The 15,764-nt window shown below is 36.3% G+C and overlaps 1 protein-coding gene across 1 annotated transcript in view; it reads right to left on the bottom strand.

Moving 5' to 3' along the window:
- Nucleotides 1–15,764, bottom strand: part of DST (dystonin) — a 447,950-nt gene that overhangs the window by 56,898 nt on the left and 375,288 nt on the right. The window contains 5 exon segments of the mRNA XM_008572189.1: nucleotides 3,250–3,468; nucleotides 4,816–4,923; nucleotides 5,115–5,234; nucleotides 14,220–14,426; nucleotides 15,346–15,587. Of these exon segments, the coding sequence (XP_008570411.1) occupies nucleotides 3,250–3,468; nucleotides 4,816–4,923; nucleotides 5,115–5,234; nucleotides 14,220–14,426; nucleotides 15,346–15,587 (896 nt within the window).

The following is a 15,764-nucleotide window of genomic DNA, read 5'->3' as shown; positions in this document are numbered from 1 at the left end:
TAAGGGAAATGTGTATCATATAAATATGTTGCATAATTTTGTTATCTAATCAAGAGATACAATAATATTTATACTAATGAGTGGGTGTGGAATCCAAACGGAGTCTCATTCCTTCTAATGGAGATGATATGTTGGGAGCCTAAATAAAGCCGGAATAGGTCTATAGTCCGTGGATCCCAGGACCTCCACTAAGCGGTTTTTCATGGGTCAAATCCAAAACCACTTCCACAGAAAAATCTGTCTTTGCCTGCAGGTTTCTCTGAGGTTGGGCTCTATGCAGTGCTGAGCAGCCTTCCACTTGTACCACATGATTGAGCAGTTTCCCTTGTCAGCAGTTGCTTGTCCTCACCAAAATAAATATGAGGGTAATTCAAAAGGTTCATGGGAAAATTCTCATTATCTTTTAATTCTATTTTTCCACGAACTTTTTGAAGTATTCTCACATCTCCAAATTGTTTGTTATCCAGCTCCTAACAAAAGCTTCTCTGAGAGAAAGTAAATTCAGAAAAAAACAGTCTAGAGATAAGCTACCAATCTTTTCCCGTTAATTTTCAATTTCTGTCATTCAACAAGAAGAATCACCAGGGAAGCCACATACCTAGATTTTTATTGAAAGTATCTACTAAAATCAGTCACATAAATTATTTTGAGAACTTGTTGAGGAAACTGGAACATCATGAACTATTCCCAATGTAATATGCTATATCTGAAGTTTCTCTGTAGGTTGCCTCAAAACACTTTTGGAAAAGGCCAAAATAAACACAAATTCAATTGGGGGGGGGGGCTCTAATCTAACATGCTGTATTTAAGAACATGGGAGGGCCATGCCTGTAATCTAGCTCCTGGGTGTTCTAGGCGGAAGCTATCTTATTTCTGTCATATAATTAGATCCTATCTTCATGCTGCTTACAGAATGGAAGTAGTGATGGTAATAAATCAGCTAACATATAATCTCACTGAAAAGGGAAGCTGTAGATGTTACACACATTCTAGTCTTGATATTCTAAAAAGTTGGCTTGGAAAAAAAATGCTTACACTTTGAGTTATCAAAAGACTCTCAAGTAAAATGTAAAGATCTCTGCTGAGATTTGCTGAGTTGCCTAAAGTCTAGGTAAATCTCATCAGGGCAGCACCACTATGAGGCAATTTAGCTTGGAGAGTAGTGAGATGAGCCTTGTTTAGACTGCAGACTATTCCATGACAGGCAAGAGATTGCCTACTAAATGCCTACTTGGGTATGTGTGTCCATGGCAATAAGGCTTGATAAGAGATGCCTTTTGCCTCATATGTGACAAAATGATTCTTGGCAACATACTGTCATAGGAGTCCAGTCCTGCAGGAGATACTTAGTATGACTTCAAGATATCTATCACTTGGTAATATGGCCCTTGGGGCTATTTTTTATTCCTGGCTACAACGAACTAGATCTTCCCCCAAAATTGAAGGAGGGGATGTTGTGGAGCTGGAAAAGAAATGCCACTCTACAAAGTTGCATATGTTCTGAAATAGGAAAGCTTTTAATTTGAACAATATGAAGACTTGGCTACAAAGTTTTGTACTACCCTTTGTACAAACAATCATAAATTTGTTTAGAGAGTTTAAAGATTATGTAAAAAAAGGAAAATTAATCCCATTTTAAAATTTTAAGCTCAATAATGAGCCTTTCCATACCATTTGACGTTATGCTAGAAACACGGCTATTCAAATTACCTCAGAGTAATTAATAGTAATAATAGTAATTAATAGTAATTAGAAGAAATCCATGAAACATTTTATATTAAAAATCTTTCAGTGAGTAGGCATCAGGATTTCTGCCATAAATAAACTTTTATGCTAAAATTAAAGTCAATTCTACGTAGTTTGTAAGTCTTTCTTCTGCTGAATGATTTAGATAGAATGCCATAAAATTTCCATTTTGCATTAAATAAAGTGTTCTCTAAAGCTCTCTTCTACATAAATACCTTAGAGTTAGAGATATTCTTCAATGCCAATACATTAAAAAAGTAAACAAACAAGATTCATAAGTACGTCACTTATTCCAAACAATAACATAATATACAACGGGTTAAACTTCTCTCTCTCTCTCTCTCTCTCTCTCTCTCTCTCTCTCTCTCTCTCTCTCTCTCTCTCTCTCTCTCTCTCTCTCTCTCTCTCTCTCTCTCTCTCTCTCTCGCTCTCTCACACACACACACACACACACACACACACACACACACACACACACACACGTTTCAGGCTACATCTTATGCAGACCTAGGAGAGCAACTAGGTTCACAAATCCATAAATAGCCAGAGCTACAGCTTTTTCTCTGACAGTCTGGAACCCTCTCTCACCCACATTCTTGCAAAACTTTAAGCCACATTAATTATTAAGTGACTGCTGAAATCAGGGCTTTGTAATGCCATTTCATATACGTTTAAAATATAATACAACTATAGCTGTAAATATACTCCCTGGTTTACTCATCTACACTTATACAAGCAAGAACGTCAAAGAGTTCCATGTACATAAGGTGAAAATAAAGGGAAACAATTTGTCTTTACACTTCAGCATGTTTCCTCTTCATAGCTCTCATGACATTGCTATTTTGACATATTTATTGTATTGTTCATTTTCCCTAAGCTCAATGGCCTTATCTGTATAATGGCTCTTCCATATATTTCTACTCTTCATTTACAGTTGAGATGCTCTAACCCTGCACATAAAGTATAAAACTTAGTCAACATATATAAACTGAAAGCAATTCATTGTGCGTAAATTGAAAGCAGTTCAAAAACTTAGTTTTCTAACATTTTATTTTATTTTATTTTATTTTATTTTAAAAGATGACCAGTAAGGGGATCTTAACCCTTGGCTTGGTGTTGTCAGCACTACACTCAGTGAGTGAGCGAACCGACCATCCCTATATAGGATCCGAACCCATGGCCTTGGTGTTATCAGCACCACACTCTCCCAAGTGAGCCACGGGCCAGCCCTCGTTTTCTAACATTTTACAATGGGAGTTTATATTGCATACTATCCTATAAAACTCATGATGTAATTGATGACATATACAACATGGTCTATCCCCATGAGTAACCCTGGATAGAAAGTTAAATGATGAGGTAAGCAAACAGTGCAGACCAGAAGACAATATTATCAAAATGTCCTAATCGTGTAAGATGCCTAACAGCTTTAAAAAACACCATAAAAATTACAATTCTCTTACATAATGGGGAATGTAATATTCTCTTTCACACCGAGCTTACCCGATGTTCTTCCTGCTGTTGTCTTAGAGTTTCATATTCAAGTGCTGGGGCAGGAAGCTGAGAGATGATTCTTTGTGTTTCTGTCAGCCATGGCCAAAGTTCTTCATATGTTTCCCAGAACTGGTTAACTAGGGACTGTGCCCGTTCTAGCTGTAGATACCTCTCTGAGTTTATCTGGCAGATGGCATCATAGTCCTTCAGTACCTTGTCCAGTTTTTTCTAGAAAATAAAACAAAATGTATTTAATGGTCTGGCCAAGTAGTACATGTACTCCAGAAGACTGTCCAGCACTGTTTGCCTAGTACATTGTAGGCAACCAACCGATGTATGTTAAATGACTTAATAAATAAAAGCTATTCAGATTTTAATTGTTTCTAAGTATAAAAGTTCATTTTAAATTAAAGAAGGGTCTCAAGTTTTTATGAATAAGACACTGAGCTCTTCTAGTAAGCAAAATTATTATAAAGCTTTTGAGGTTAGAAAAAAAGTCTCTCATGATTCTAGATACATTTACACTGTTTTCTGAAAAAACTAAAGACTATCTTCTGCAAATGAAATGGTAAGAACTGTTGGTCAAGAAATTAATTATATATATTAGAATGAAAGTAGAACATTGTGCTATATGCTTTTATAAGGTGGTTACAGTGATTTAGCTTATGGTATATATTCACAGCAAAAACTAATAGCAATAGCAGAAGATAAAGCACCACAGACCAACACAAAAATTATTTCATGACAACCTATATTTTTCATGTCAAAATCTTTGCAAAAATAATACAGATTCAATATTAAACAAGTAAGCTGCCATTGAAGAGTGTAAATAAAAGAGAAAGTATCTTTATATTGCACATTCTATGCAATATAAAGATGGTATAACCTGAGAAGCAATGCATACTCAGTAAAATGTGATCTTAGGCACAGACATTTACATATTTTTTTACCATGGAATATTTTGCTACCAAAAGCAGTACTATACATTAATTTCTTTACACTGCTCAGATGTCTGAATATGAATTGAACTAAATATTTTCACTTGTGGCTGGTTTTCCACCAATTTAAAGGATCATTAAAACTACATAAACTGGATGCATCTTTAATTACTCAGCTTATTTTTACCCTATATAGCATACTGTAACATTATATGGAATGGATTTCAACATTAGAGGGAACCACATATGTTGTTTTTGTTTCAGCTCAAGAGGCCCAAATGTTCCTGAAACATATTAACAACAGTTGACATATATAATAATCATAATTTTTACTGACTAATACTGGAAATAACACAGATAACATTAATTGAATGCTTAATGTGTACCAGTGAACCAAGGACTCAAACCTTAATAGCTTTTACACCTACTAAAAAAGATTGTCTTCATGGGGATTCCCATAAGGAATATTCTTTTCACTGTTACCTTGTAAGCTTGGAAAATGCCTTACTTAAAACTAATGATTTTGCTGCTTAAATAGCAGCTGTGGATCAAGGAAAAGTGCCTTTCTAGGACTGAAAGCTCAACACACGCTGTTTATTCAAGAGTCTGACTACCAGTCACACAGACAAGATTATACCTTCATTGATTGCTTTTCCTCTTCACTGCACGTGGTCATGATTTTATGTCCAGATTTAACAAGTTCATCAATAATATCCTTGTGTCTCAAAATCTCCATGGTGAATGTCTGTGATTTACCAAAATAAAGATAAAAAAAATAGTAAGTGTGTGACTTAAATGAAAACAATTAAGCAAAGTAGTTAAAAATACCAAGTTACACTAGAGGGGTCTGGAAAAGTAAATCATGCAAACACATTTTCTAGACTTGGAGCATTCTAGCAAATAACTTAGATGGTAATTGGAAATGTATTTCTTTACCTTTTGAACCTGAAGCTGAGCAGAGGTCTGATCTTGCTCAAGCCTGATGTCACCCAGAGACATCAATTTCTTTTCTGTTTCAGTAATCCAGTATAACTCAGCATCAGCCGCTTGGTCAAACTAAACAAAAGATAAATAATTAGGTCAGCAAGTTCCTGTAACTAGTGCCAGAAAAATACCTATCTACATTTCTTTCAAATATCCTTATTACACAAGTGGAAAATCTCAGCTTATCTCTTCATGGTATCCTGAACTAATTCATGATAATGACTGAGTTATAAAGAAAGGAGAACTTTCCACAGAGTAATTAAACACAAGCTCTTAAAACACACTGGATCCATAATACCACATTAATGATCTTAGGACAGCTAGCATTGCTGTCTTCTTTTCTAGTAGTTTTAATAATTCGCTCCTTAGGAGTACTATCCAAATGTAACAGCTATAAAAGTCAATAGCTAGAAACCCTCTTTTATTCATTTCATTCATCACTTTAACCCATATGATATGCAGATAGCATTCTGCTATCAAAGCACATGATTTTCAGCAAAAAATATTCCGATTTGTTTATTATTTATACTATATGTGCATATGTGTAAATATATGTTACTATGTATACAGAATATACCCCCAAATGATTCATGTACAATTTTTAAACATCTCATTTAATAATAGCAGAAAACATTTTCAAGAGCATTCTTAAATATTTTAAGATATTTTATTGTCCTGATGTAATAGTAATTCATTAACCTGGTAGAAATTTATAAGGCATAGAAAAATATACAGAAGAAAATTAAAAACTGCAGTTAACACTGTTGGAAATCTAGTGAATTTTCTTCCAGAAGCTGAGAGAGAAAAATTTGCAACTGTCTAAGATAAAATTGTAGAAATAAAATTTTTTTAAAATAAATGCTCATTTATTATGGACATTTTCCACATTATATTCTTTTCAATAGTACCATTGATTTTTAAATAGCATCACTGTATTCAAGCATACCTCGATATTTTCATTTAGGCCCTCTGTATTTTTCTTGCTATTATGTAAACAACCCTGCAATGAACATCCTTGTATATAAACTTCTATTGGCATCCTTGGTTAAGATACCTAGAAGCGACTACCACGTCAAAGATCATGAACATTTTCAATGCCTTGCATGACATAAACCCCAAAGCTTCCCAGGCCCAAGCAGTTATCATAAATGAAGAAAGTGGGCAAGTGACACCACAACCACCAATGATAAATGGTAACTAACAATGGCCTCAGTTGGAAGAATTAATGGGAAATGGACATTGTGGGTATTCAAGTCCAGTACTACCAGAACTTCTAATTTTTCAAGAGAAGATGGAAATCCAGATGGGGGTGAGGGAATAACTAGGTGAGGGCACAGAAGGGTGGGAATAAGAAACTAGATTATAAAATAATTCCTACTTTAAAAATTCTATGGAACACTATGTGGACACATGGGAAGATAGAGTAGATGAACTTTTTTTTTAACCTGTTCCTCATGATAAGTACATCTAAAAATCCTGGGCATTATGTATAAAACATACATAAGACAACTCTGCAAAGTGGACAGAAGAGGGCAGAACCGCTAGGGACATTGGGCCTGAGAAACAACAGGTGATGAGTTCTCTGAGTTTTCTTTTTGCCTCAACTATCCCAGACTGGATACTGGAGAAACTGGCAACCTAGAAACACCAATTGAGCATGGCACAGACAGAGTCACAAGTAAAGCCTACTCTCTCTAGCCAAAAGACCAGGAAAAGGGCAGCCTAGCAAGACAGAAAACCTTTACACAATAACTACTCTACTCCAACTAAACACCACAGAAAAAAATACTGTGGCCCCACCCACACTCATGCCAAGACAAACCAAATGGGGAGCCTAGACTTCCACCCTCATGAGGCTATGACAAGGGCCCCAACAACCTTGCCAGGGTGATGTTAGAGAAGCCCACAGTGTCAGTGGAGACCATGAAGGGAGCCTGGTCTTCCACCGCCACCAAGCAGTAATGAGTCCCCCCAACTCCCTTGCCTCTGGAGTGGTGTCAGAGAAGACCTACTGGAGAGGATTTTCACCATCACTCGGTGCCACCATCATATCCACCCTCACTGTGGTACCAGTAGAAACCATGTGGGGAGCTGGAACTCACACTGTCACCCAACAGAAATGAGGAGCTCCACCCTTTAGGTGTCAACAGAGGTTGAGCAGCAAACCTGGACTTCGGTCTCCACCTGGTAGCACCCCCAGCTTCTTCCACCAGAGCAGCACCTGAGAAAGGCCACTAAAACAGAAAGTCTAAGGTCCAAGACTCACAGCATCATATAAGAACCAAGAAGATCTCAAAACGAGAAAAAGATAATCAAATACATGCCAATATCTAGATGGCCTAGATACTGGAATTACCTGACTCAGATTTTAAATCAGCCATGATAAAAATGCTCCAATGAGCATTTTTGAATGTACACAATTGAAATAAAAAATCAGAAGGCCTCAGTAATAAAATGGAACATCTCAGCAAAGAAATAGAATACATAAAGAAGAACAAAATTTTAGAACTCAAAAATATTACTGAACTAAAATTCTCAGTGGATGAGCTCAGTAAGGGGACAGAGGAAAGAACAGGTGAAATAAAAGAATAATAGAAATTACCCAGTCTGAATAACAGAAAATAGATTGGAAAAAAAAAAAAAATCAACAGAGCCTCAGGGACCTGTGGAACTATGATAAAAGATCTAATATTCATGTCATCAGAGTCTAAGAAGGACAGGAAAAAGAGGTTGTGGCTGAAAAACTACTTGAACATTCTTAAAATCATAGAAACTATAGGAATGGAAAACAGATTTATGATTGCCAGGAGTTAAAGATGGAATAGAAATGGGAGGAAATGGGTGTGGCTGTAAAAAGGCAACATGAGGGATTCCTCCAGTGAAGGAAATATTCTATGTCTTGTATGCATCAGTGTCAATATGCTGTTTGTAATACTGTACTATAGTTTTGCAAAATGTTAACGCTGGTGGGCCGGCCCGGTGGCGCACTGGATAGTGCGCCGCTTGGGAAGCGCGGCGGCGCTCCTGCCCGAGGGTTCGGATCCCACATACAGACCGGTTCCTGCTCACTGGCTGAGCAGGGCGCGGGAGCAACGCCGAGGGTTGCGATCCCGTTGCCGGTCCCCGGTCCGGTGCGGGGGCAACACTGAGGGTTGTGATCCGTTGCCGGACACGGAAAAAGACAAAAGACAAAAAAAAAAAAAATGTTAACGCTGGAGACACTGAGTAAGAAGGTACAATGGGATCTCTGTATAATTTTCTACAACTGCACGTGAATCTACAATTACCATGAAACAAGTTTAATTTAAAAAAAATAAAACAACTCTGTTGGTAACCTCTTATCTGTAAATACCTGTTTGCATTTTCTCTTTTACATACATACTGTCAAATTGCCCTTCAGATATGATGTACTAAGTTGTACTCCCACAAGCAGTGTTTTGCTATAGCCCTCAGCAGAATGGGGTATACTTTATTTATTTATTTATTAATACTTTATTTTTTACTATTTGTCAGGCTTATAGGCGAACTTTAATTATAAGGAAACCAATAAACCACTTGAAAAAGTCTATCTTAATCTGGTAATAATTTTTTATGATGTTATTTAGTTTCAAATATAACTATTCATTAGCAATTATTGATCAATATAAAAAAATAAGAAAAACATTTCATTGACTAATTGAGCAGCTTCAAATGTGGAAAAAGAATCTACATGAAAAAGAGTAGAAGAGTCTTCTATGTGTGGATTATTAGTTTTGAAGACATATACAATAAAACTGCAGGTACAATTTGATCATGTGATTCACTTAAAAAGTATAAGACTAAGGCAAACAGACCAGGACTTTCTACCTGAGTATAAATGCTGCAAGATATCCAAATAAAATGTAACAGTCATGAATTCTTTCTACTCCTGGTCCCTGAAAAAATAAAGTGAAACACCCTCCCTCTTGTTTGTGTTCGGGCTATAAAAAGTATGACTGTATTTACATGCCAGTCCTAATAAAGAAAGTCAGGCTGTTAAGTGTTAATATTAGTTTTATACTATGCTTCCCCCCTTTAAAAAAAAGTATCCAACAAAAAACAGTATGATGATACCATCTAAGTTGCCAAATGGGAAGCTGAAACTCAAACACTGTTTCTTTAACCAAATTAAATATTTGTTCTACTAAAAGAAAACAAGACTTCAAGCAAAAATTTCCCTTCTGCCATCTGAGAATTTTTAAAAATTAAATTAGCAAATATTTATTGTTAAGCAACAAATGAAATAGCCACAGGGTCTACATTAAGCAATTTACAATAAAGCAAGGCATTTTAGGCCTATGACTCATTCAAACGAATGGTTAATGTGTATATTTCCAACAGACAACAAAAATGGCTCATTTTTACATGTGAGCTACATGGAGAGCGATGCTACTGGACGAAATTTTAATAATTTTGTTTACTGCTTATCCAAGTAGGGAAATTTGACTTCAAATACATTGTTCATAATCTTTCATCCATATCTGCATCCTGGGAAATAATTTAAGAGGTAGCATCACCAGTGGAGTCTAACCATTAACTCTACCCACTGTAACTTCTACTATAGTTAAACTAGCATTTTAGAAATTTCCTAAACGTTAGTGCAAGACATTTTAAGTGGCTATCTCTAAATATTACTGTAAAACATGCTCTAAAACAATACTGGCTTGCATTCTACTGAACACATTGTTGTAAGTGCTCAGTATTCAATATCTCCTTTAATGCTGACAACAAATGTATAATGTAGGTATTATCATTAACTGCATTTATAGTTGAGAAAACTGAGGCAAAGAGATGTTAACTAACTTACCAAAGATTACCCAGCTAGTAAATGTTGGACCTAATAGTCTAACCAAGGTGGTGTGATGTCAGAGACGGCACTCACACTTGCCATGTTAGATTGTTTGTGTTTGTATATGGTTTGGGCTTCATGAATTCAAAATATTCATGTGATTTCATCAGACATGGCTCAAATACCACAACAGTCAATAAGAAATCGGTTTTAACTTAATATTCAAACATTTCTCCAATCTCTGACAAATTGCTTTTGTACTTTATCCAGAAGTTTCCCTTGAGTGGAAAGACAGAGTGATAAGCAAACCTTAACTTCAAGGATATCCTTTTTACTTCCTTCCCCTTGTTGCGGATCTTATCACTTTCTTTTGATTAGCATTTCCTTCCACTTTGCTTCTCATTATTTATAACACAGCCCATATTTTCCCACCCCCAACACCTGCAGGGTCTAAACAAATTTCATTTCCGCAGGGGATGTTTCCTTCTGGTTCCTTAGAAGAAATAAACAGGTGGTAGTTTTCTCCAAAGCAGATTCTTAATGACCCAAGGAGCTGTTTGTTTTAATTGCACCCAAACCACCAGCCCATGGGCCTTTATATCAGGATTATTATGGGGCCCACTTACATAAGCCAAGCAATTAGAACTGCCAAAGAGTGCTTGGGATTCCCAAACCCATTGAGATATACATATTTTAGCAACGTCTGACAATTGCACATTTATAAGAGGCAAAGGACAATGAACTGCTCTGAGGTTTAAATAAACAATTGCAGTAGTCTGAAATAAGGATACAAGTCTGTACATCTTTTAAGCAAAAGTGCCTTTCCCCATTTCCACAGTGCTCATAGAAAGAAAGCAACAAAGATATGCCACTTTGTGTCAGTTGAAAATGCAAAAATATGTACAGTTTCTAACTCAGAAAATGGCATGTATTGTGAGAGGGAGGCTGTTTAGTCAACATCACTATTTAGTAAGCTGCCTTGCTCCACTCAGATTTTCCCTAAAAGTAATGAATGGGCCCAATTCTTTTAAGAAAGAATATCCTCTTCATAATATCAATGCCTGCAAATCCCTAGAATCAGATTTGGGGGTTTGCTGACTGGTATCCCTGAGTGTATATAGTACTCACTCACTTGCCCATAATTGAGGCTCCTCAATTATTTCCCAAATAATAACAAATAGGGCCCTCACCCCTATGACATCAAAATTCAATGGCACATCTTTTCAAAACTGTTATTGTCATATAGGATTCACATGAAAATCTAACCATGTCAAATCAGAACTTTTTAAAAAACTAAATTTATACAGGGTGGTTACCAAGTACATTTTACTTAGAAGATATCTGTATGTTCCCTCCAAACTTTAATTCTTTTCCATGTTTTTCTGGACATCATTCGTGTTGTTGTTTGGAAGTCAATAATATTACGTGATAGTGACCTGACACCTTACAAAGCCCTTATAGTATTGTTAAATCAAAAAGCAGGTTATAACACCATAAAAAAGGTAGATCTATTTATAAACAATCTTACTACCTGGTAAAATATGAAATATCTTAAGGGAAATTTGCTTAGAAAACAGCACAACTAGTCATTTAAAATCTAGTTTAACTTAGGTCATTCAGTGACAAAGTATTAAATCTATAGTTTTTTAAATTACCAAGTAGTGTTCAAAGCACACATCCTCACCCGGTCACATGTGGGTGTGGTTACGTTGATTGTATGTTGTGGGCACGTTGTGGGCAGAGGTCTGAGGAAGAGTTGCTGTTAAACAAACTGAGTATGACTAAAGGTGTATCTGAAGAGAAGAACTGAGGTCAAATCATGTCCGTATTTCACATGAAGAGGAGACCCCAAAAGGTAGAGATAATTTCTTTATACAACATAAAACGATACAAAATATGTGGCTAACATCCAGGTTTAAAGAGAGAGAGAGAGAGAGAGAGAGAGAGATTTTTTGCATCACTGCCTTTTTATATTTCATGGATACATTATCATTGGGTAAAACAGAAAACAGTCATTTTAGTATCAAACTGTACTCTGGTCCCAATTCCAAACATCTACCAGTGGGCAAGCTTATAAAATAGTTTCAGTGATATATCAGCTCCTTTATAAGTGTGAAAATTATAAGTTTAGAAACTTATCTTTTAAGTGTAAAATCTATGCCACACCAGAAAGACAGGTACCCACCCACTCTGTTCTTAAACTTGCCTAGATAGAGATGTTTCATGATCCTGTTAGTACTGCATTCTCATGTTCCATAGTCTGTATAAGTTGAAATATTTTCATCACACACTTCTATTTTGTTGCAACAATGGCACCTTCCTTCTGATTACTGAAGAAGTTTAGAAAAAAATGGGATCATCCCTCAGGATTTTTCCTCTCTATGCAATTTATAAGGAGGCACTGCACTGAGGTAGAGTGAGATCTGGATTAAATTCTAGTTGCAACTCTGCCACTTCCTAGCTGTGGGACCACAGGCAAGTTGCTTTTCCCCAGGTTGCACACTGCGTGCATTCCTCCCAATTCTAAATACTTGTGTGTCTGTTTAGCCTTACCGGAGGTATTTCATTGGACAGACCTGCAAGTATTTCAAAGGGATGCAGATAAAAATATAAACATGAACAGCCAGAAGATATTAATGGTATTAATGTTAGCTATATGATCTGCTTGTAGTAAGACTCTTACTATATACATTCTCTTTCTGTCTCAAAAGGAAGGCTGGAAGGATATAGGCCAAATTGTTTACACATTCTTTATGAATTTTTCTGTATTCTTTCAGAAAATCTCAAAGTTTTCTGTAAGAAATTATTTTATCAGGAAAAAACCATTAATTGTTAATTTTCCTAAAGGATATATGTTTGGGATTCTAGAAGACTTACACTGACCTGGTAACTTTTTTTTTCTTTTTACTTTGGAAAACATCTGCAAGACCTTGAGTAGAACTGGGCTACAGTTAATGACACTGGCACATATCAGAGCTTACAAATCAATACGACCTCAACCTGTGACCTTGCCCTTATTATTGTCTCACTTTGCTGAGCTAACCAACCATAGTCAACTTCTCAAGAAAATCTTAGTCCCAAGAGTACAGAATATTTCTCTTGCTATTCAGAGAAGTCTTTACTGCCAGTTCTAAAATGTTCAAATAAATTGCAGCAAGAAAAAAATTCAGGATTTTTAAATAGCTGAACAACCTTCACAAATAAACACACTTATTTTTCTATAATACAAATTCCTCCAAACTTTAAAAACAGAGTCATGAAAATACATTCCTCAGGAATGAATGCCCTCCCTCACAAAAATTTCGTAGGGAGGGCTTTTGTTATCATTGTATTTCATCAGCTTTCATGATTCCAGAGCACAGCACTAAAATGAGGAGTGGAGCATTATGCTTTATAAATTACACTTTTACAGCAACATTAGAAAATTAATTTTGGATGCTCCCACAGAATCTGCTTGATTTGTGTTCCTTGCTCTTGGCTTGTATTAGTGAAAGCTTAGTCATGTACCTTCCCAAGCTCCACACTTAAAGCACACTGCGATATCTTACTAACCCCCACACAGAAAGCCTGTAATAAGAATCTGATGACTTAATGTAAATATTCAGAGACTTCAATAAAAGTTAATTGAGACATATAAGAAACTTCTACTTCTAGGATTTCATTCATTGCCCACAGTTTTTAGAGGGAACTGTGGCAAAGGGCTGGGTGCCTATAAAAATCTTGGGGTATAAACTCTGTATCAATTGCAGACAGGTCAGAAACTAACATTTTTTTCCCCTTCAGTCATCTTTGGAAAAAAACTCCACATTATCAACAAAATGGTTTCCTTTTTAAAAACAATACTTTCTTTTTGCCATAGCTGAATGTAAATGAACAGTTCATACTGACTTACATGATAACTCTAAATGTTTAATCACATACAGATTATACTTAGTCAAGGCATAAAATTAATGTTAGCAATATGCATATATGTAGACAAAAGCGTTTTGCTTGGAAAGCAGGGTTGATCTTGTCAGTGTCTCATTCAGTAAGGATAAATGTGTGAAACAGTGCAGCAGATGGCTCCTAATATAAAGATTAGCTTTGCTGTGGCACTCAGATGTCGGAGTACCCTAGTCAAATTCCTTTCAAATCTACCCTTTCATTTTTGAAGCACAACAAATGAATAGAAACTCTATTCTATTCAGGTAAAGCCTCTGGGAACAGATGGAGAAAATTTATTGCTTAAACAACAAACCACTTGTCCTTACCTGCTGTGATCTCAGAATGGCTGCATCGATCTCCTCCACCTTCTGAGTGATGGTGTCGCTCACTAATCGGTAGCGCTCATTGTCCTCGGCTACCATTTTCTCAAGTCCTTCTCTTGCCCTCCACGGTACCAGTTCCAGCAAAGCACTGCTCACTTCATTAAGAGAGTCCAATAAGGCTTTGTTGTTCTTTGCTTCCTTTTTCAGATCCTGAAAACACACAAATATGTGGGTTACACCTAAGAGTTTGATCAGGCTTTTCTTTTAATGTTCTTGGGGCTAAAGTCCTTTGCAGGCTAATAACGCAATGCTTTGCCCACTCCCTGCCAGTTTCAGTTGAGTTAAGAAACTTTTGTTATTTAGAGCTATTTTGCAAAAAGTAAAGTGTTTCTTGAGAAGTTCAAAGAACAATTCATTTGTCAACATGGCGATTTTATGATCAAAATTTAATATAAATACTTAATATTTCGGAAACAAAACCAAGCAAGTTAACATGTATTATTCTTTGCTTTTTGGGGACCCCCTAAGTAATCAGGTAGAAGAAAAGTAAAATAAAGAGGATATTCCAAGCCAGAATTAAGTGACCTTCAAAACAAGGACACACTGGTGTTAAGTCATTTCAGTTGAACCATTACAGGTTCAGTGAGCCTGACCTCACTGACTCCCTTTCACCCACATGTGATCATACCTCAGGGATGATAAAAGCAGAGTCTGCTATCTCTGGAAAGAATGATTAGCATGAAAGTATACTACTGTTGTGATATAATTAGAAAACCCATCCCCTGCTACACATCTATGTTATAGAAATATTGTTATTCCAGCCAAATTACATGTGTCTTTGAAACTGAACATTTTCCTTTTTTTCTTGTTTTCATCATTCTGTCTCTTGTATAATAAACTATACTCCCAAACATAAGACTCTTGAAACAAATTATCAGAGACTGTTTTCATCTCCGGGCTCCTAAAAGTTTAAACAGTTGATCTGCTGCCAATTTCTGTTGGGTCCCCACCCACCAAGGCATCCTTTAGCATATTAGTAATGACACAAGACAAATATAATTTCATTCCTGCGTGAATAAGACTCCCTAAAAGATAACAAACTGATCCAAATGTATAAATCAGAGCATACTTTTTGTCTCACTTGTGCTTGGCTTGCTGCTTCTCCTTTCAGAACCTGAGTTTCATATGAGAGCAATTCCACCTCCACTTTGTCCAGCCAGGTACACAGCTCTTCGTGGGTGGAATGCAGCTGCCTTGCAAGCTGCAGTGCCTGTTCCAGAGTCTTGGCTACATCAGTGCTCAATTTAGTAATGTCTTTGTACCTTGCTTTAATGGCTTCCAATTTATCTTGAATTATTAAAACTTCATCACCTAGAATTTCAAAGGCATGTTATTTCTTATGAAAGGAAAATAGTGGGGGGGGGGGTTCAGATATTATGTTTCACTGATTAAGTTTTCTGGGAAAAAAGGAGACATTTTTCTAAACATGATCTTACCTAAGAGAAGCCCTTTTCTAGGTTTCAACCTTTGCGCGGATTTCTGGAAAAT

This window comes from Galeopterus variegatus, unplaced genomic scaffold (assembly GCF_000696425.1).
Source record: "Galeopterus variegatus unplaced genomic scaffold, G_variegatus-3.0.2 Scaffold763, whole genome shotgun sequence".
NCBI lineage: Eukaryota > Metazoa > Chordata > Mammalia > Dermoptera > Cynocephalidae > Galeopterus > Galeopterus variegatus.
This window is presented reverse-complemented; position numbering and strand designations above follow the sequence as displayed.